The 20,630-nt window shown below is 37.8% G+C and overlaps 1 protein-coding gene across 6 annotated transcripts in view; it reads right to left on the reverse strand.

The window, feature by feature from the left end:
- Positions 1 to 3,395: 3,395 nt before the first annotated feature.
- Positions 3,396 to 20,630, reverse strand: part of LOC120424828 (voltage-dependent calcium channel subunit alpha-2/delta-3) — a 31,828-nt gene continuing 14,593 nt past the window's right edge. For 2 of the 6 annotated variants that reach the window (XM_039589052.2, XM_039589049.2), the window contains 11 exons: positions 20,406 to 20,608; positions 20,185 to 20,333; positions 19,561 to 19,602; positions 12,975 to 13,077; positions 12,571 to 12,609; positions 12,273 to 12,383; positions 6,161 to 6,716; positions 6,005 to 6,104; positions 5,741 to 5,948; positions 5,479 to 5,680; positions 3,396 to 5,419 (listed from right to left, as the gene is read on the reverse strand). In XM_039589052.2, the coding sequence (XP_039444986.1) occupies positions 5,309 to 5,419; positions 5,479 to 5,680; positions 5,741 to 5,948; positions 6,005 to 6,104; positions 6,161 to 6,716; positions 12,273 to 12,383; positions 12,571 to 12,609; positions 12,975 to 13,077; positions 19,561 to 19,602; positions 20,185 to 20,333; positions 20,406 to 20,608 (1,824 nt within the window). In that variant the 3' untranslated portion in view covers positions 3,396 to 5,308. The remainder of the gene's footprint in view (positions 5,420 to 5,478; positions 5,681 to 5,740; positions 5,949 to 6,004; positions 6,105 to 6,160; positions 6,717 to 12,272; positions 12,384 to 12,570; positions 12,610 to 12,974; positions 13,078 to 19,560; positions 19,603 to 20,184; positions 20,334 to 20,405; positions 20,609 to 20,630) is intronic. The other 4 variants (XM_039589054.2, XM_039589053.2, XM_039589051.2 and 1 more) reach the window with 3 other exon arrangements.

Here is a 20,630-nt window from a genome sequence, read left to right on the forward strand (position 1 = left end):
AAGACACCAAATCGATCAAAAAATTTCTTCAAAAGATACAGATTTTTGAATTTTCACATATCATTTTTGTATGGACAGCTGCCAAATTTGCATGGAAAATTATATGGACAAACTAATGATGCAAAATGGCTTCTTTGGGCATACCGAAGGCACCAAAAAAGTTTCAGCTTGATTAAAAAATACAAAAAAAAATCGAATGACCGAAATCTCAGAGAATTGCTCGGCTAAATTAAATTTGCAATCGAAAAGAGCTTCACCGATTTTATGATAAAGTGCACCGTTTTGAAGTATTAATCACTTTTAGGTTATAATATTCGGACATTTTAACATTTTTCCAATTTTGAAAAAAAAATCATGAAAGAAAGCTGCCCCTGAAAAACATATTTTTGAATAGATGAGTCATTTTTCCTACCATTTCTCTCTGAGAATACTACCAAAAGTTGCGTCTTTCAATTACGAACATGTATGGTTTTCGCTGAAATTTTAAAACTATCGCAGTTTTAGTGAAAAGAGTTGTTTTTTGCCAATTTCGTCATTTTCCGGTTTTTGCGCGCGGCGCGTCGAAAAACAAGAATTTTATTTCGATAAAATCGTATCTCGAAATTCTGTTAATGAACTCCTCCCATTTTTAAGTATGTTACGTAAAAATGTCCGGGGAATCCGATAAAAATATTTCCAGAAATATTCTCTTTGGTCCAAACACCGTCAAAACGGCATTTTAAAGTTTCATACGCCCTTTTCATATGTAAGGCTAGATTTTTTAAACTTCTTACTATTTTTCTTTGAAAGGCCAACTTATCACCTTTCTTTTGCGTGGTTGTTGTGAAAATCGACGAAAATGGTCATTTTTCAGACCACCCTAACACGGCGTAGGTCACCTTAATGGCCAAACATAAAATACGGGTCTATTTATTTCGGCCAGGGAACCCCAGAAAAATTTTGATCCCGATCCGACCACTTTTGTTTTTTCATGCTTTTTTCGTGGGGAATTGCTGAATTATAATGACGGAAATAATGTTTGATTGGATATGGATGATCAAGTATCAATAAAAGCAACGTTTTTCATCGTTTGTTATCATTAAAACATCTTCTTTTGCTTTTATATTAAATTTTTTTTTTGAAATTAAATATGTCTTTATTGAACTTTCTTATAATAATTACATTTCTTTTACATGCTAAGTGGTATGGCCTAATGCTCTTCATCTTTGTTGTATTTTTCGTTTTATTATTAACTGATCACATTTATTTTATTTACTTCAAATTGTTTTACATTATTGCATTGAATCGAATACATTTGGGTAAAAAAGAAAAAAAAATCACTTTAACAACTAATCCTAACTTAAAACTAAAAAAATAAATTCATTGAAATATTCAAAATCATTAGAACGAGTAAACTACGAACTGTATTTTAAGATGAATGCTCCAAGCGTTCTTACTTGTTCCTGGCGAGTTTTGCAACCACGCAGTGTTGTTGTCATCTCGATGAAAATGTTCAGAAGTTCTTGTGGTGAAAACAGGTCACTACTGCCTTCACCCGTTGATGTTGGTTGGTTTTCCCTCGGTTGCTGACTGAAGCCTGGAGGTGTTGTATTCTCTGCAACTCTTTGCCGCTGATTCAACGGCAATGGCTGCAGATTTGGAACCACTCGAACAGATCCTGCTACTGGCGACGCCAAAGCAGGAAAATCCACGTCCGTGTATGCTGGTGGTGTTTTGCGACGATTTGGTTGGTGCCTCGTCGTCGCTTGCTGCCGAATTTTTACAAACTCAGCACGTTTTGGGCAGCTTCGATTCTTGGTAGAATGGTCGCCGCCGCAATTGAAGCATTTCGCTTCGATGTTCTCGTTGATTGTTTCGCATGCTTGAGTTTTGTGCTCACCTCCGCAGGTTGCACAACGACTCTTGATGAAACAGTTCCTTCCACCATGTCCAAACTGCAAGCAGTTCGAACATTGCGTCACGTCACGGTGCACTGGACGATAACGTTCCCAAGTCACGATGATGTTGAAAATTGCCCGAACTGCTTTCAGCTCAGACGGCGTTGTCGATCCTTTCTCGAGATGAACCAGGTACAGTTGATCACGGTACTTGATGTCCTTGTTGTGTCTCGTCATCTTGAAGACTTCGATCACGTTCAACTTAAGAGTTTTGAGCTCTTCTTTCAGCATACTCACATCCATGTCGTACAGGCCTCGGAGGACCTGTTTCATGGGCCGTTTACCTGGATCGTCATGGCTGTAGTATTCAATCTTTGTGTTGTTCAGGAAATCCCGAACGTAGTTGTAATCCTTTCTGGTAGGTAGTAGAATTTTGAGTCCATCAGCACACAAGCGAATGGAAGCTCGTAAAGCACCAGATTTGATAAACCCGGTCAGCCACTTTCGCACCGAATCCGATGACGATGTTTTCACAAAAATGGGTGGCAACTTTTCCCGTCGTTCAAATTCTTCCTTCTCGCTCACGTCCACAGGGAGGGTAGCGAACTGGTTTCCAGACAATTTTTGAGCGTCCTTGCTCAAACTGCCTGGCTTTGCAGGTAGCGCTTCGGCATTCTTTAGCTTCTTCAAATCTGCCGATCCTGCTGGTGAGGACCGCCTCTTTTTCTTGCCGTGAGGCATTTTTTGCACTTTTAAAGCACTTTTCAGGAGCTAATATCCAGGAGTACCTCACTGATCGGTGGTCCACAAGGGAGTCCTTTTATATTAAAAATGAAAAATGATGCTCAACATTCAAATGCGTTTTTTTTTTTCTCAACACGCACGGTTTGTACATGATGCTTTTTGAAATGTTGGCGTCAAGCGAAAACTTACCGATTAAATGTTTACACAAAATTCACCAGCATATCAGTTTAACAATACGGCTCAGCTCCATTTGAACAGAGCACAAATTCACCGAATGATAAAAAATCTGATCGGGTAACATCGGGTAACAAATACTTGTTTTTCATAATTTCCATTAGAAATTAATTATGGAAAAGGCTCAACGGCTTGAACATAATGAATCGTTGGACAAAGCTTCATACAATAAAAAAATAAAATGTCGATTGGTAAAAACGTAGAGAATTGCTCTTAACTTAAATTTATATTTGAAGAAACTATTAGAATTGAAGAAAAAAAATAGCTCTTAAACCTAGGAAAATATTAAATTAGGCAGTAATGGGTTCATAACAATAATTTCGGATCCAATGAATTGAAAAACACACACAAATATTACTCGCTTATTTTATCACAGATTTTTATTACCAAAAAATTCAATGAAAAAATCTTGTTTCCTTTTTGCCTTACGTGTTATTATCGCTGCAATTTTCGGGCCAGAAGATGATGCCTTCCGTTCGCTTGTGTTTTGTTTTTTTCTCTCTCTCTTAATTTTCGGTTCGCGCCTGGTTACAGTTAAACTTTTTTTTTAATGCGTTTAATGGTTTTATTTTTAAGTAAGATAAGTTTTCCTTTTAGTTTGGTTCTTTTGCGCAAAATTGTTGGAACCTGGCGGGGAGGAAAATGCGTTTTATTTTTCTTAGTTTGGCGGAAAGAAATCGCTTTATCGTAAACTTGGAAATTATTTTGCTAATAATCTCACTTGCGTTGGTTTTTGTTAAACCTAGTTTTATGTTGCTAAGATTTACAATTGTGTAGAAAAATTTCATTCGTTCCTCTTCTTTTACCCAGTGTTTTTTTTTTGTTTACCTAGTGATTGACGAGTCTTTTTACAAGTTGTTCACATTTGTATGCTCCTCAAATGGGGAATATCTCTGTTTGTCTCGATTAGCGTTGTGTTTCTTTGACTATATATAATTCTACTAAGCCACAAAAGCAATAACATCAACACTTTGGAGAGTTTAACGCAGGAAACTGAACAAACTATAGACAAACTTTGTTTCGGCTTTCATCGCAAGAAAATTTCAACCATCGGCTAGTGAGTAACAACAAAATGTAACGAGAATAAATTGATTTAATTCATTATAGTTTCAATCGATTTTTAATCAGTATTAGCACATTCGTTCGTTCTGAGGGGTGTATTAACTATTTTTTGCGTTTACTTTGTACAGATGCGTATTTGAATTTGTAAAGAGATTTTTGAGTTTGTTTGGTAGCGGTTTGATCGATAACAAAATTTATTTATTTGTTAAAGCGATTTATACTAGTTAGAGACTGTCTTTGTAATAAAATCTTTTGGAATGTTGTAACGAAATTCTGCTAGATTTGATAGAATGATCTAAACTGCTGGTTATTGTAAGGAATGTAAAAATTTGTTTCACTATCGGTTTATAAGGTTTTTCTCACATTTTTGCAGATGTGAAAATTTGTTTGGTGCCATTACCAAATGAAACGGGTACAGCAAAACTAACTAACGATTTGATATACAAACAAACAAAGTTTGATAACGAACCGCACTTGAAACGCGTGGCTTCCGTTTTTGTTTATTTTTGTTATGAGTGTCACGTCTGTTTATCTGTGCTTGTCTATGATTTATTCATATAAAAAATGATAATAACTTGGATTTGAAGCTATTTGTCATTGTTTTACTTTAATTTGTTAACAACTTCTATTGTAAAAAAACAACTTCAGATTGGGGTTGTATTTTAAAGAAAACAATGTATTTTGTCAATTTAGAAAAACAGGCAAGCGAACGTGGTTTTTAAAATTTATATTCCATACACATTTTTTACCGAATTCGGTATTATCAAAATCAGTAAAATTTAAAACGGTAAACCAAATTTTACCGGAATCGGTAGTTTTTAGTTTACCGACCTCAGCAGTTGAAAACCAGTATAATTTTACTGAATTCGGTAAAAACATCTAAATGTGTACTTTTTTACCGAAATCAGTAGTTGTGTAATCGGTTACGTTTTGATGCTTACACCATCTGTCAAAATGAACATTTTTTTACCGGAAATCTATTGTAGGTATGATGAACAATAATGAAGTGTATTACAAAATTTCGGTAAGTTTTGACAAAATTCCGTAGTTTTCAATTTACCGAACTGTTCAGCAGTTGAAAAACGGTAAACCTTACCGAATTCGGTAAAATAAATCCAACTGCGTAAATTCCCAATTGAAACGAAATTCAAAACTCAAAATTTCTCTTTTCAAGTTGAAAGCTCTCAGTATTTAGTCCAACAAGATTATCTTGTCATTTGAGAAAGTTTTGAAAAATCTATTCGAATGTTTTTGTCAAGCTGGTCGTTTTTGATAGCTTACAGACTTTATGTTTGTCAACGAGAGAAAAAGTGAAAAAATTGGCTGGTCCTTAGAAAATAGTTAAAGTGACTTTCACGTGCCGTTCGTGATCAACGAAGAGACGACTGAGCTTAATGGCGCCGGAAGTGCCACATTCCGAGCAGGATCGCACTCAGTGCGAACATGAGGGCCAATTGTGGACCGAGCGATGTCCCCCGGCCGCAAAGTTCTATTATACTTTCCTGTGGAGACAACAAGATGTGATGAGTTTGTTTGAGGAATCAAGTTTTGCAAAGCTCACATTGGCGTGCTTGTTGATGCAGGTCAGCGGCCTCCGCCGGGGCAGCTCCACGTTGTGGACCTTGTGGCAGGCCAACGAGGCGTTGTAGTCGTGCTGGACGGGCCACGTCGTCAGCGTGGGCACCGAGCTGGGCAGCGGACAGAGCGTGTCCAGCACCAGCAGGATCATGTTGCTCGACGGCACCGGCAGGACCACGTACGGTCTGAAATTTGATAGATGACGTTTTAATAAACTCTCTGTAATATCTCTGTAGTCGCCATACCTCTCACACTGGTGGGCGTCCTTTTTGTACATGCTCGGCTCCAGGTCGTTGTTGAGCTCGTACAGGGTGATCACGTGGTCGCACGGTTCCGGCCGCGTCCGGTTGATCAGCACCTTGTTGAACTCGGGCTCCTTGTAACGACCGGCCGTGGGATCTTCCAGGTCGCCCATTTCGGCCACGGCGTCGTACGCGCTGCTATCGTACATGACTGCAAAATTGAACTTTTAGCTAGCAAGAGCTCATTGCTGTTCATATCTCCCTTACCTTCATCGTACGCTTGGACGATTGTGATGAATATCTGAACCACCACCCACAGGACGTAGGAGATCGCGTTCGTCAGGAACCACCAGATTATTCTTAGAGGCTACAAGAATTCATGAATTAATCTAAAATCTTCAAACATAAAATATCTCCACAAACCGTCTGAATAACGTTGCCCAGGCTGACGGTGCCCTTGCCCGCAAAGCACACCGCCTGGTAGTCGTAGATGGTAACGTTCTTGAAGATCCCGTCGTCAATCAGCCGCTGCATAAACGCCGGCTTGACCTCCCCGAAGAAGGAACCCGTTTCCTGCAACTGCTCGCTGATCACCACGAACCCGTTGTTGTCAATGACGTAGCACTGATAGTCCCCAGTGAAGCACGTCTTCTCGCACTGCGGATCACTGTGCAGGCACTGGCTCGTAATGTTCCGGAACAGGGTGTACATGGCCGAGTGGTGAAACTGAAAGCCTACGACGGCCACCGGCGTCTCCTTGCCACCGTCCGCGTGGAAGATGGCGTTGCTGGCGGTGACCAGCGTGTCGTTTCGATTTCCGGCATCGAACGGTACCGAGTACACGTAGCTGTTCTTGTCCCCGTCGTCCTTGCCGCTGCCGTCCGCTCCCTTTCGGTTCTTGATGTTGTAGTACAGCTCGACGGCCCGCTTGTACCAGATCTCATCGGTGGCGCGGTTGTTCGTCTCGCTGAAGTCGGGTCTAGTGGATGGAAGAGTTGATATTTAAAAAATTGTTTAAACCATTCATGGGACCATAAAAACAAATTTACAAATTTATTCAATAGCAATTTTGCATCAGTTGTTCGTCCATACACGGTGGGTACGGATTTTGAAAAGTTCTCAGATCAAGTTCTGGTGTGGTTCCCCTTGTAGGGCATACCCAAAGGGACTCTCACGCCAAATTTCAGCTCATTTGGTTGAAAACTGGCTTGTCTCAAGCGGGTTCAAGTTTACATGGAAATTACTATGAGAAATTTTGAATTTTCGTTCATTCGCTCCTACAGGCCTGGGGAAAACATGTAGAAACTTCTAGGATGGCCAGAAATGAGCGGAATCGTCTGGAGAACAGCTTTCCCTAAGAGACCAGGTCGATTCGTTCAACCCCCATCGAGCTCAACGGCAATACATCCGGGGTTTTCGGAACCAACGGTTTTCCCCAAAAAAGCATCAAATTTTCCTTAGCATGCTATGAATGCTTGATGAACACCGCGACGCCACATGTCAAACAGCTACCACGTGGACTAGCATCGCCTATAAAAAAATACTTTTAATTACTTTTTGAACCATAGAATTATCATTCATGGTGATCAGGATACTATATAGCTGTATTCTGAACCTCCAAATAAGAAAAAAACTGTTATGGTGCAAATTTTACAATCACACACATTCACATTCACATGGTGGTGGAGTTGTGGGTGTGGGGGTTAGGGTCGTTGGCGGTGGTGATCTGTTTGGTGCATGGGCCTATTTAGGAGCTAATTGCGCTGTTTGTCGCGTGGGGGCGCTGTGAGTGATTCTGTGCATTTAGGGTGGGTGGGGGGGGGACGGGGTGTGGGTTGGGGTGATGATGTTCTTTCGGGCGCATGGAGAATAAGTCTTATCGTCTGCTTAGTAGCTTTAGGGGCGGGTAACGTGAAGGCTTTGGTGGACAGTCGGGGAGGCGGGGTGGGGGAGGGCGATATTGGCTATGGGTTATGTATGGGAGACTTTGGTGGAATGTGGACTCTGGATGGGGGAGGGTTGGGCATGATCTGGGGTGAGGATGGATGTTTGGGTGGTAGTTTAGTTGGGGGTTTTGGGGGGACAGTTTTGGGGTGTGTGGAATCCCAAGTTCTCATTGTCATAGACTAGTCCATCCGGTCCCGCAGGCAGGGTATTTTGTTGTTTAGGGGGGGGGTATTGTATTTTTTTGGGTTTGGTGAGTTTTATTTATGGGGTAGATATTTTAGGGGGGCGTATGGGTTCTTGTGGTAGAAGGATTGGCAGTTTTTTTTCGGGAGGGGGGTTTTTGGTAATTGATTGATATTTGTTGATGGGGTGAAGGGGGGGGGGGGGGTTGAAGGCAGGAGGGGGGGGGGGGATTTTAAGAAGAGCAACCTAACCTCTGGGTGACTGTTGTTGTATATGGTTGTGGTAGTAATGGGGGTGTGCACTTTGAGGGGACGTGGCGGATATGTTGGCTGGGAGGGTGGATAAGGGGCCTCATATTTAGTGGGGGGGTTTTGATGGGTGTTTCTTTGTGAGGCATTTTGTTTCTATATGTTGGGGGGTTAGGGGGTAACGGGTTGGTTTATGGGCATGATGTTATTAGGTGGGGCGTGGGGGGCTTTCCGAAGTTCTTAGAGGGTGCGCCGGGCCTGCATAGTGGGGGGGAGGGGATTGGGTTGAGGGCCCAGTGATGGTGGGGCCCGAGGTTTTACTGGGATGTAGGAATAATGTATAGGCGAATGGAGCCGCGTAGGGGTATTATAGGGGGGATTTTTTTGTTGGGTTGTAGGCAGGGCATTGACGGACTACTCACGCCGGGGACGAGGTATGCGGCCACCAAGGGGGATATTTGGTGAGTGGAGGGGGTGGGTGTTTAGGGTTTATATGGGGACGCGGTGTGGCTCTATTTTGACAAGTGTGGGTACGTAGAAAATGCAATGGTCAATTTTTGGTTTTAAAAACTATCCATTTTTAATCAAAATGCTGTTAACTACCGTTTCGACAACATTCTTTACTGTGATATAGCAAAACTCATTGAATAGTATGAAATCCTATCAAACTTTTCATAAAAATCGCTAATTTAATATTGTTTACATAATTTTGATTTACTTATTCTAATCAAAATACACAAACTAATTATTTTGCATCAAATTGTGTTTGTTTTGTAGTAAAAATTCACAGTTTTTCATAAAATGTGGTCGCAATAATATGAAATTCACTGAGCCAAAATATGAAAATTTTTAAACAGCATTTTTCTTCACATTTGAAACCTGATTTTTTCAACCAAAATAGTTATGATGTTCAGAGAAGTCTGTTCAACCAACCTTGTAGGAATTTGGGTGGATTTAGCAAAGTTATTAAGTTAATTTATAGCACTGGCCGTCTTACCCCACATGGGTGGCCGTCTTACCCCGCGTATTTCATATATATACGATTTCAATTATTTTTTTAAAATTCCTGAAAAGTATTGAAAATTGGTTTTTAGACTAACTAATTTATGTCATTTCTATAATGGACTAGTAGTAGAACAATATGTACGTAATTTGAGATCAAAATAATCTGTTGTGTAAATTTTATTAGACTTCTCCCTTAGGGTGGCCGTCTTACCCCCATCTCCCCTATATGGCTGCTATTCTAGAACCTGTATCTAGACTAGAAAAAATTTACTTCGGAAAATCGAAATTTTCAGATCTTTTTGATTTTTTTTTTCATCTGGAATAACATTTCAAAAGTTTTTAATATTGCATGTTTGGCCCTTTTAAGATGTTAGTCTTGTCATTGAAATGTTGAGACATCGACATTAGAAAATGGTGGGTTGCTTAGGTGAGACTTAGAAAACTTCAATTTTTCTGTTTCTTTTTCTTCAAGCCGCTGTATCTCAGTAACCATTATTTTTTAACCAGAGCTCCAATCTTCAATGCCCAGTGGTCCAGATCGCAAAATTAGGTGGAAATGGATTTTCCGTAAAATGATGAAGTTTTGGAGCTTTGGTGTCTTCAGAACAGTTGTTGCATATGGAAAGGGGCAACTTTTGGTTTGGTTGGATATTAGGGTGGTTCACTATTAGGGTGATTTTGAAAATCTAACTTTTCAGGAATATTTTTGGGAATTTTTTGTCTTGTAGAAAGTTGTTGGGCTTGCCAATCCAAGCAAATTTGCCGAAGACACCAAAATTTTATCTCGTAATCTACGCCTTCTACGACCATATTTATAGAAAGCAACTGAGCAAACCTTCAAAAATCAGTTTTTTGAACGTGGCAATTCAGGGTTAAGTTTTAGAGAAAAGTGTGTAAAATTATCATTTAAACCCAAAATATGACCAAAAACGAATTTTTCGACAATTTGGGTCAATTCTGAGGACAGATTCAAATTCAGCGGTCAAAATTACATGGAAAAACATATATTTGGACAATTTTCGAAATTTTTTAGGGTGGTCTCATAAGGTTTTCCCTTGAAAATTATACTTTTGATTACCCATCCAATGATAAGTTGCTTGATAGATCCGGACAACGTTTTCATCAAAATGTCTGAGATCCGGCCTAAAAAAAGTGTATATATAACACAGGTCAAACATTCAATATTACGCCCTTTTGAAATGTTAGTATTGATTTAATTTGTTTGCAAATATTTTTTTCGAAAAGATCGGAAAATTCATATTTTAACATTGCAAATCGGACCATTAGCTGCTGAGATATCAACATGAGAAAATGGTGGGTTGGTTAGGTTAGACTTAGAAAACATCAATTTTCCTGTTTTAAACCTTTGGATTGCAATATCTCAGCAACTAAGGGTCGTATCAACAAAGTTCAAAAAAGCAAAATATAGAGAATTTTCTCAGCTTTTCAAAAAAAAATCAAATGTAGGCAAACATGGACACTAATTTAAAAAAATGAAAAACTGCGACTATTTTCAAAAAAGTTACCTAAAAATGGCTATAACTTGAAAACGGTGCACTTTATAAAAAATTCACTCAAGTACTTTTTGATTGCAAATTTGATTTTACATCGAAAAATGAAGTTAAAAATTTTTTGCGACCAATATTTCTATTTTTTTTAAATCTGTATTGTTTCAAAAAATTATAACTCGCTCAAAGATTTTTTGCCCATTCTTGAAATTTCTGAAAAGTTGGCATTTAATGTCCTCTAAAACATATAAAAAATAGTGTTTTTTTTTTTTGCAAATCAAGTTTTAGTGACAAAAAGTGAAATTAAAAATCATCAATTTTTTTACCGTGTATCATTTGTTATCAGTGTAGTCCATATCCATACCTACAACTTTTCCGAAGACACCAAATCGATCAAAAAAATCCTTCAAAAGATACAGATATCATTTTTGTATGGCCAGCTGCCAAATTTGTATGGAATATTATATGATGCAAAATGGCTTTTTTTGGCATACCGAAGGCACCAAAAAAGTTTCAGCCGGATTAAAAATACAAAAATTAAAATTCAAAAAAAAAGATCGATTTCGTAGAGAACTGCTCTCAAGCCAGTTTTGAATATGGCGCATTAACTTAGTAAAACATTTGCATCGGACTAATTTAATTTACAACAAACGATAAATAATCCACCTTTTAATGGATAATGCCTTCCTCACAATCAAATATTGAACACATTCAGTCAAAATAGCATAATTTCCTCTTAAATTAAGCCTCATTACTCATGTATTTTGATCGGGTTTTAAATCTTCAACCTTTCTATTTCATCGGCAAGGTATCTTGATAACTTATCTACTGATAGTTCGTATGATAGATCCGGACGATATTTTTAAACTTTTTTCAAGAGTATGGGTAAATTACCTTTTATACATAAAGCTTGATTTTCAGTTTTCGGAAAACTTAAATATCAAATAAAATCCAAAATTGAAAAACATTTTTTACGTTTTGAAAACATAAAGAAAATTTTGAAATTGCAAAAAAAAAATCCAAAAAGTTTAGAGTTATTGCAAAACTGTTGAAAAAAATTGTATCTTCAAAAATTTTGCTCAAAATAAGTGGTAAAACATAAAAATTGAAAAAAAACAGTTAAATACTGACCACTACATAAATTAACATTGATTAAAAAAACAATATCAAAAATTAAAAAGGGCATTTTTTTTTTAAAAATTCCTTGACATTTTTCAAAATCCTTTGAATGAATAATATCAGCAATTATGTTTTAATCATTCTTCGATTTAAAATGATGATGAAGATTAAAAAAAATAGGAACGAAATTTTAAGTTCAGTTATCTTTGACTTTTTGTCATTTCCAGATGAAACGAAGTATCAAAAACTATACTTTTACCAATTCAAAAAATAACATGGATGTTAAAAGTATTGTTGAACTTTTGATATTTTTTTCAAAGACTAATTGGTTAATATTGATTCTTACAGAAAGTTTTTTGTTTGAAATCATTCTTTAGATAAGAAATGCGTATTTTTTGAGCATTCTGGAAAAGGGCAGTGAAAATCAAGAAAAATTATTTGATCGTTTTGAAAACCAGAATTGTTAAGAATAAAATGAAAAAATCATTTCTGAAATAATGAATACATTACATTAAATCTACTTACTCTGCCTGTTTGGACTCGTCCCCAAAGTTCATGTGGTCCTGCCACCGGGTCAGTCCGCTGTGCGTCGCCAGGAAGGACACGGTGATGCCGAATCGTTGCTTAAACTCGTTCCTGGTTAGCATTGAATTTGCAGCAAAAGAAAAACCAGCAAAAAAATGCGCAAATGCGTTAGTATTGTATCGCAACACGGGAGACTCTTTGAAGACCCTGCTTTCAGTGTTGCCAGAATTCTGTACAAAACGCTGAGTGAAATGCTTTTGGGAGCTCGTACTACAGTCTGGTGAATGGAACTAATTACCTTGGCAACAAACCCATCAAAACGGCTATTGGGCTAGGACTATTCCGTTTAGATTTTGTGTTTCGGGAGTAAACAAGTATTCAAACAAGTGCGAGAGAAGAAACAAAGTAGACAAAAAGAAGAGGAAATTCCACGTGTGTCGAGTGCGTTTTGGGGGTTGAGCGATTAGTGAGCATATGGCATTTTACCGAAATCAGTTACCAGTGCGTTAAATGGGGAAGATTTTAGGTGGTGGGGAGAAAACAAGAAAATTCAATCATATAACAATTAGCCAACAAATCAGTTGCGCGCGTTCGCTAGTAGCCTCATGAGTGTTTAGAAATAAATTACTATATGCGTTTAATTAGTAGGGGCGAGTGGGGTTGGTGCATATCGTGTGATATGTTGCCCCACGTGACACTTACCCTTGCTTTTCGTCCTTGTTGCCACTGCCACCGCTGGTGTTACGCGAGAACCATTCCGTTACTTTGGCGTCGTACACCAGGGCTTGCATAAGATTTCGGTCACCTGGTTGGTTTGAGAGTAGCCAATAAAAAAAAGAAACGGAAATTTGAAAAGTTAGTCCGATTAGAAATTAAACAAAATTTAAACCACCCAGAAAAAAATAGAGAAAAACACTGGAACAATATTTTAATGTTCACTAAGCTTTTTTTTAGCAACAGATGGCGCTAATGGTTTGTTTCATGTTTTTCTCTATTTTTCCGCTCTGGTGTACACTAATTTGGCTGTGGTTAGTTGGTTCGTTGGGTGCTTTCACTAAGTGGGTGATTTTTTATTATTTTCAAACAATGGCGAAGGGGTCACACATCAAAAACAGAAATAAACACAAACGGTGTGAGAAACATTTTTCAAGGGGTGAGGTGTGGGGGATGGGTTGGATGTGCATTAACATGGAGTTGGAGTGAGCTTGAGGTGAGGTGAATCTGATCGACGATGAACACTGGGTTGACGAACCAAAATTATTTGACCTATGGGTAGTATAAATTTTAGGAGGAGTGAGAGAGATAGATATAGAGAATAACATCAAGTGCGTTCGGGTTAAATTCTGTAGGTGCATGCGGAATGCAGTTGTTGGCTGAATTTACATCGAGAAACGACTGATTTCTGTTGAATGTATGGGTGTGTGTTATTTCTGTGGTGGTGGAAGTGGCTAGCAGAACATCGAGAAAAAGAGTTCACACACTGCAGTGAGTAAGCTTGTTTGTGTTCTGTAGTGGATCGTAGTATTGTTGGTTTTGTATTTTATTGGAAAATATTTATGTTTTCTTTTACTTATTATGTTTTCAACTTTCTATGGCATGTTAAAACATACTGTTTCAGACAACCAAATTTATTGCTTTTTTAAATCCAATAAGGCCGTTCCCAATATTTTTTGATGTTTATGTCCCTCGACTCTGACCAAAGTAAAAAAAAAACAACAACTCTTGAATGCAAAATGTTTTCTTTAAATATATTAAACACCTGTCCAGTTGTTTTGCAATCATGAAATTTCATAATATTTTAAAACAAGCCCAAATAAGCTTAATATAATTATCAATACAGAAAAAGGCGTTTTGGATTATTTTAAGTTGATTCAAATGCTATTTCCATTAAAATTTTCCATTTTTACGAAAAAACAAATTTGCCCCTGATTTTTCGAACCAATTTTGAAAGAGGTGGGGGGGGCAATGGCCTAATCAAAAGCTGACGGTAAATTCGAATGGTTGGACTCTCACGACAATTCACCACAGCTAAGTAACACGCGTTTGACAGTTGCTTTACACTGTATTTACGCACCACCTACGCACAATTTTTTCCGAATGTTACATCATTTATGATGTAATACTTTTGCACGTCATTAAACATTACGTCGAATTTAAATTTTACATCAACTTATTTTACATGTTATTATTTTTTTCCGTGTCGAGTAAATTCACATATTTTTTTCTGTGTATGTATTTTTTATGATTCATGTTTCGTCGTATCCAAGACAAATGGATCTGATTCTATTTGATGCAGTCCAAACTCGATTTTCCGAAGGCTTCCGACACTTTTTTTCGTCGGCTTGTTTTTGATTGTCGACCTTAAGTAAGTCAACATTACCTCTCTTATAATGTAATTTCACCTCAATTTAGACTGAAAAGCCGACATTACAACAGAGAAATGGTAAAATTATACATTTTTTTTTTTCAGACATAAAAGACGTACCCTTTCCCACACTGTACAAAATAATGTAAATTTGGAAGCTGTAATTTTGGAAGGTTGAATATGACCTCTTTTATGATGTAATTTTACCTCAATTTAGACTGAAAAAGTGACATTACATCAAAAAAGTGGTAAAACTACACATTTCCAGAGGTAAAATTACACCTTTTTTCTGACATAAAAGATGTACCCCTTTCCAGATGTAGTATTACCATGATTTTTTTTTCTGTGCAGATGTAGTATTACCATGATTTTTTTCTGTGTCCCATATAAACCTTGGGATAATCGAGGCTTTGTATAATCTAGTCTGGACTGTACAGAAAAAATGTGCAATTTTACCTCTGAAAATATGTAATTATACAACTTTTCTGAAGTAATGTCACTTTTTCAGTCAAAATTGAGGTAAAATTACATCATAAAAGAGGTAATATTCAACCTTCCGAAATGACTGCTTTCAAATTTACATTTTTTTACTGTCTAATTATTCTTCCTTATTATTTAACATTGATTTTATTGGATGTTGCTTTGTTTTTTTTTTAATTGGCCTCATCCATAAAATACACAGAAAAAAAATCATAGTTATATTACATCTGGGAAAGGCTACATCTATTAATGTATCTTTTCTGTTGTAATGTCGCCAAAAATTTATTACTGTGTATGTCACGCTAAAATCGGCCAAAATTAAACTCCTCCCCCCATGTCACACTTTGTTATGCTGGTCATGGACCCGAATACGTCACGTTTTGCTGGACCCCCCCCTCCCACCATCTTGTTATTTGTACAGTTTTAGCATGATTTATCAAAAAAAAATAATTTAAAATTCGGAGTTTGATCAGGAAACTTTGCAATGTTGTAATGACAGAAATCTTCTTTTTTTTTAAATCTGGTGATTTTGGCATATAAAATGTATTATCAGAAATTCTGTTTCTTATAACCTTGAATCGTGTTTGATTTATGAGTAAAATTTTCAAATATTTTTTTTTTTAGCTATATTTTAAGATTGAATTTTCAGTATTCAAACGTATTCAGACGTCACAGTCTCACGACTACCCCCCCCCCCCCCCTTGCCCCCTGGAGCGTACGTTCTTTGTGAATGACGCCATTGGCGTTTTTTTTTTCAAGAAAAATTATCTGATTTTTTAGGTGGTATACTGCCGTTCTACGCATAATTGTCCCATGTTCAAAAAAGTGTAACTGAGCAAAACGCGATTGAAATTTTTCGACCGATTTCTGTGTTTCTACGCATAATTGTCCCGTGGGTTCCTATTCGCCCTATGTGTCCCTAATCGCCCCAGTTAGCAGTTTATCACCCTTAATTGTGATCCTCTTGCTATACAACAGGTAAACAAGGCAACATGCTTAGTAAAACTAATGATTCCGTGTAAGAAAATACTTGGTGGGACAATTATGCGTAGAAGTTCAACGATGGGACAAACAGACTTGGTGTTGTTTTTGATGAGTTTCCGAACAAAGTACCAGATTTTATGTGTTTTTCTTAAAGTACACATCAGACTAATCTCAAAAATAGCATAAAGTCAAAATCGTCAAAAACTGACATGGGACAATTATGCGTAGAACGGCAGTATACTGATGACAATAATTTATTTCCAATCAGACTGGTGGCAAGCTTGTCAAAAAGTGAACCTTGCTTTTGACAGTCCATATAGAGTGAACGTTCCATAAAGTGGTTGCACAAAATAGGGTATACAGGCCATTTGTGAGTTAATTTGAAAATAAATTTATTCAAAATTTAGATTTTGTAATTTGAAACTGTAATTTATTGTCTAGTTTTTTTTTTGTTAAGACCGAGTCATGCGGTAACGCTTTTGCCTCGTAAACGGATGCTCAGAACTATGTGCGGGCCAACGCAACTGGTTACCGTTCACTCAGCCAAAACAATCCATACCAGCCATAAGGATACCTTATAGATTTTTTCCATACACAAACCATATAGATTTTATAGGATCAATCAATGGATTTTTTTCCATAAGATAACCTTATAGACGTAATATATGATAAATTGTTGCTTTCATAAGCAAACCGTATATAATTTAAATATGAGAAACCTATGGTTTTTGGTAAATGTATTGGTAAATATATGGCAAACTTATGATTTTTCCCGAGATTTTTCTGCCTTTTTAATGCTACAAAATTTAATTAGCCAGAGATTGAAAATTTATTTCAATTAAATTATATTATATTATTCGTCGTCTTAACAGCTTTCTTCAGGAAAGCCCTGAAGACTGAACTTTGTGGCCAAAGTTGCCTTCTTAGCGGGTGATGCGTTCCGCACCGGAGGGCCGCCTTCGCAGTCCTTCAACCTTCATCGGCTTTGTAGTCACGCTGTTGGGCATCGAGCGGTCAATGTCAGCGGTGCTGTTTCCGGCGTTTTCATCGACTGCCTGTCTGCAGCCCCGTGAGACAGGTTTCTGAAGAGGTGATCTCAGTAGGTTTAGGGGCTTGAGATGCTTCCGATGACTGCAAAGAAATGAAAAAAGACGGTAATTTAAAAGTTCTAAGCTAATTTGATCGAACTTACCGATTTGACGATCTACTTTTCCGCACTCTGCTGCTGTTGATCTTTCTTCCCCCAAACTTGAAGCTCATCTCGGGTGACACCGGTACCGGCGGCCGTGGACGCACTGACACCACCAGATTTGACTGCGCATTTGCATACTGTTCCGGTTGGTCATGGGTTGAGCCGTCTGAAGTGTAACGAATACTTCCGGTGAGGCACGACCTTAGGCACGACGATCATCGAACAACCTCCGCGACGGACTGAACTTCCTTGTAAGGCTTGGTCAAGTGGTGCCTTCCGCGCCGGACTAAAACCTTCCTTCAGTGGAAGGCGTTCGATTTCGGACACCACTTGACCGCCGGCCCGGGAACAACGGCGAAAGATTTTTTCACAGAAGATTTTCCCCGACGAACTTTCAACCGGTCCATTTCCAGGCGAGGTGTTCTTTTCCGAAAACTTGAAAACAAACCGAATTGAAAATTAAAATCAGACGAAGAACATAAAAACTGTTCAACAAACCTGAGATATGCTGGAGCCTGCTTTGCCAATTGTTTGATGTGCTCCGCCATAGTACATTTCTCGGTTGAGTTTTCAAAAAGCCGTAAGAGCCACCGTGACCTCCGACACTAATATTCATATTTCTCCAAATTGCAACAATATTTCATTTATTTCTAGTTTGGGGCACTTGAAAGACGTGTAGATGAACAATCTTAAGCATTTTTGAAATTGGTTTTCCGTAAGTAGGTCGAATACCGAGGCAAAAAAGGCTTTGTTTACCATTGGCTCTTACGGCTTTTTGAAAACTAATCCGAGATTTACTGTTTATATGGTTTACCATATGACTTTTTCACATAAACAGCATTAATGAATGTCATAAGTGAACCTTATAAATTAAATTAAATCTATCATAAGCCATATGTTAAGCATATGAAATGTAAAAATGAGAATGTTTTCGACGTATATATGGTTTGCCATATGAATTTCAAACAATATTTTGGCTGAGTGTTTCTTTTCTGGAAAAAACATATTCAAAATTATTCATCTTCCAACCTGGTCACAGCACCTAAAAGGACCTAATAAAAATAAGTTAAGAAAAAAAAATTATTCATCTAAAAAAAAATTTTAAAATAATTTTACGCAAAAAAAAACTTGTTTTCAATATTCAACATTTGCTGTCACTTTTACCCTATATTTAGCGTCAGAGGGGTAAAGCGACCAAAAAGTGGGGCCACACAAACAATTTGACAATCTTGCCATCAGGCTGTTTCCAATAATAAAAAAAAACATTTGCAAATCAGCACAAATAGAAAATAAAATAGTTTTCAAGTTGAATCATCAATTTTTTTCTTGCTGAGAAAAAAGTAAGAACATTTTTTTAAATGAATTTAATTTAATCATAATTAATTTCTCAACCAGTTTTATTTACCATCAGTTTAAATTGTGTGTAGGACTTTATTACAGATTGTGTTGTGATTGTGTTATTGTTTTCTGTACTGATGTTCTGTCAGTGTAGTTGCTCTGTTGGGTGGCGAATAAGGTGTACTCATTCCTGCGTAATGCAACTCCTCAGCTAACAAATGAACGAGGTATTTCAATAAACTTTGTGCAAGTGAGGAAATACTTTGAGAAATTGTACAAATATGTTGAAAATGCGTTTACAGGAGAGGATAATTGTATACATTATTAGCTGCTAAAAAACAGGAAGTTTTTAAATGAAACAAACTTCTTATACAATTTCGCTTCGGTATTTTTTCTAAACTGAACAAACGACCTCTGTTGAAACTAATGGAAACTAGGAAACTAAGGTGAAAATAACTAGCGTTGTCACACAAACTAAGGGTAAACTTTGCTATTTTGGTTCAAGAACTCAAATGGCTTTAAAACTAATATTTTGACAATTGAAACAAAAAATTGTGCGATAAAACCGTGCAGTTTTTTGTTGCCCGGACGGAATCGATGAAATTGTAATCATTTTTTTAATTTGTTCAACAACTTTACACAATTTCATCGAGTTCGATCCGAACGCAACTTTTGTGCATCTGAATATATTGCTTGAGTGAGAGATATTTGATAATTTCTTGGCTTTGGTTTCGGTGAGTGCATTTATCGAATATATATAAATACGGGAAGTTAGATACTTGGAGTCGCTAAACAAACGTGTGTGAAAATAAATTTATATTAAACGAAACAGACTCTGGTTATACAAATTGGTTGCAAAGTAAACTAAACTGATTCAGGTTTAGGTTTGGCGATTTTTTGGTTGAACCTTCAAGAAAAATCTTACTCACAGTAATAGTAGTCCTTTTCAGGCATTCTGGTCGAAATGTTAGCTGCGGATTTGCAATTTTCAGATTTTTGCGATTTTTTTTGTTGGGTTTGTTTGGCGCCATTTTGTTTTGGTACGAAAATCGCGCCCACACACAAACGCACGCACGGAAATTGATGAATGTCGACAGAAGAGAAGAGCAATTAATTTCGACAATTTGGTTGAGGGTTGTTTTGTTTGAGTTTTCATTTGTCAGACACATCGAAATTAATCGAAAAGGAAGAGAAAAGGGAAAAGACGGTTATTTTCAAACAGAATGTCTACTGAAAACGTTTTCGACAGTGATGGACGCAGCGAAAATTTGAGTTCTTTTTTTTAATTCTGATGATGGGTAGGACGATGACATCAAAATGATCGAGTCTTTTTCATGAAATGGAGCAAACGACATCAAAATGGCGGATTTGATGGTGGGAGATTTTGTCGCGGTTTTAATGATCAATGAGCAATGTTTGAACTTCCGCGACGACTGAATGGAACTTAATTTGTTTTGATTTCTTCGCAATACGACACACACACAAGAAACACTTGTCTGAAACAGAGAGAAACGAGAGAGAACCTGCCAAAAGGGTGGCCGGTTGACACTTACAGAACATGGCGTGCTCCGGCGGAGGTGGAGTCCGCAGGGCAGGCCATCTCCAGCCGCCCTGCTTCATGCGCTCCAAAAAGTGCTTCAACTCCAGCTCGGGAGTGGCAAACGTTTCGTTTGCGTGTTCGTTCAAGTATTTGCAGTAGACCCTACAAAGAAACATAACAGAACCAGTTCAGTAACGCCGAAACGCCCGAAGGTATGCAGCCAAAGACACGCACCAATCCGGATGAATCCGCCAGTTAATACCGGTGAAGAAACTCGCCACGTTGCCGGACTTGGCGTGGATCCGGTGGATTTCGTCCTCCGTGCGGATCTGCAACCGGTTAACGCCGTACGTTTCCGGATAGGTCACCACCAGAGTGAACGGGGTGTTCTTGATTGGCGTCCAGTAGTACTGGCGCCTGGTGCGCGAGACGCGTTTCTGTGGAAAATACAGTTTCATT

Source organism: Culex pipiens, chromosome 3 (assembly GCF_016801865.2).
Source record: "Culex pipiens pallens isolate TS chromosome 3, TS_CPP_V2, whole genome shotgun sequence".
Taxonomy (NCBI): Eukaryota; Metazoa; Arthropoda; class Insecta; order Diptera; family Culicidae; genus Culex; species Culex pipiens.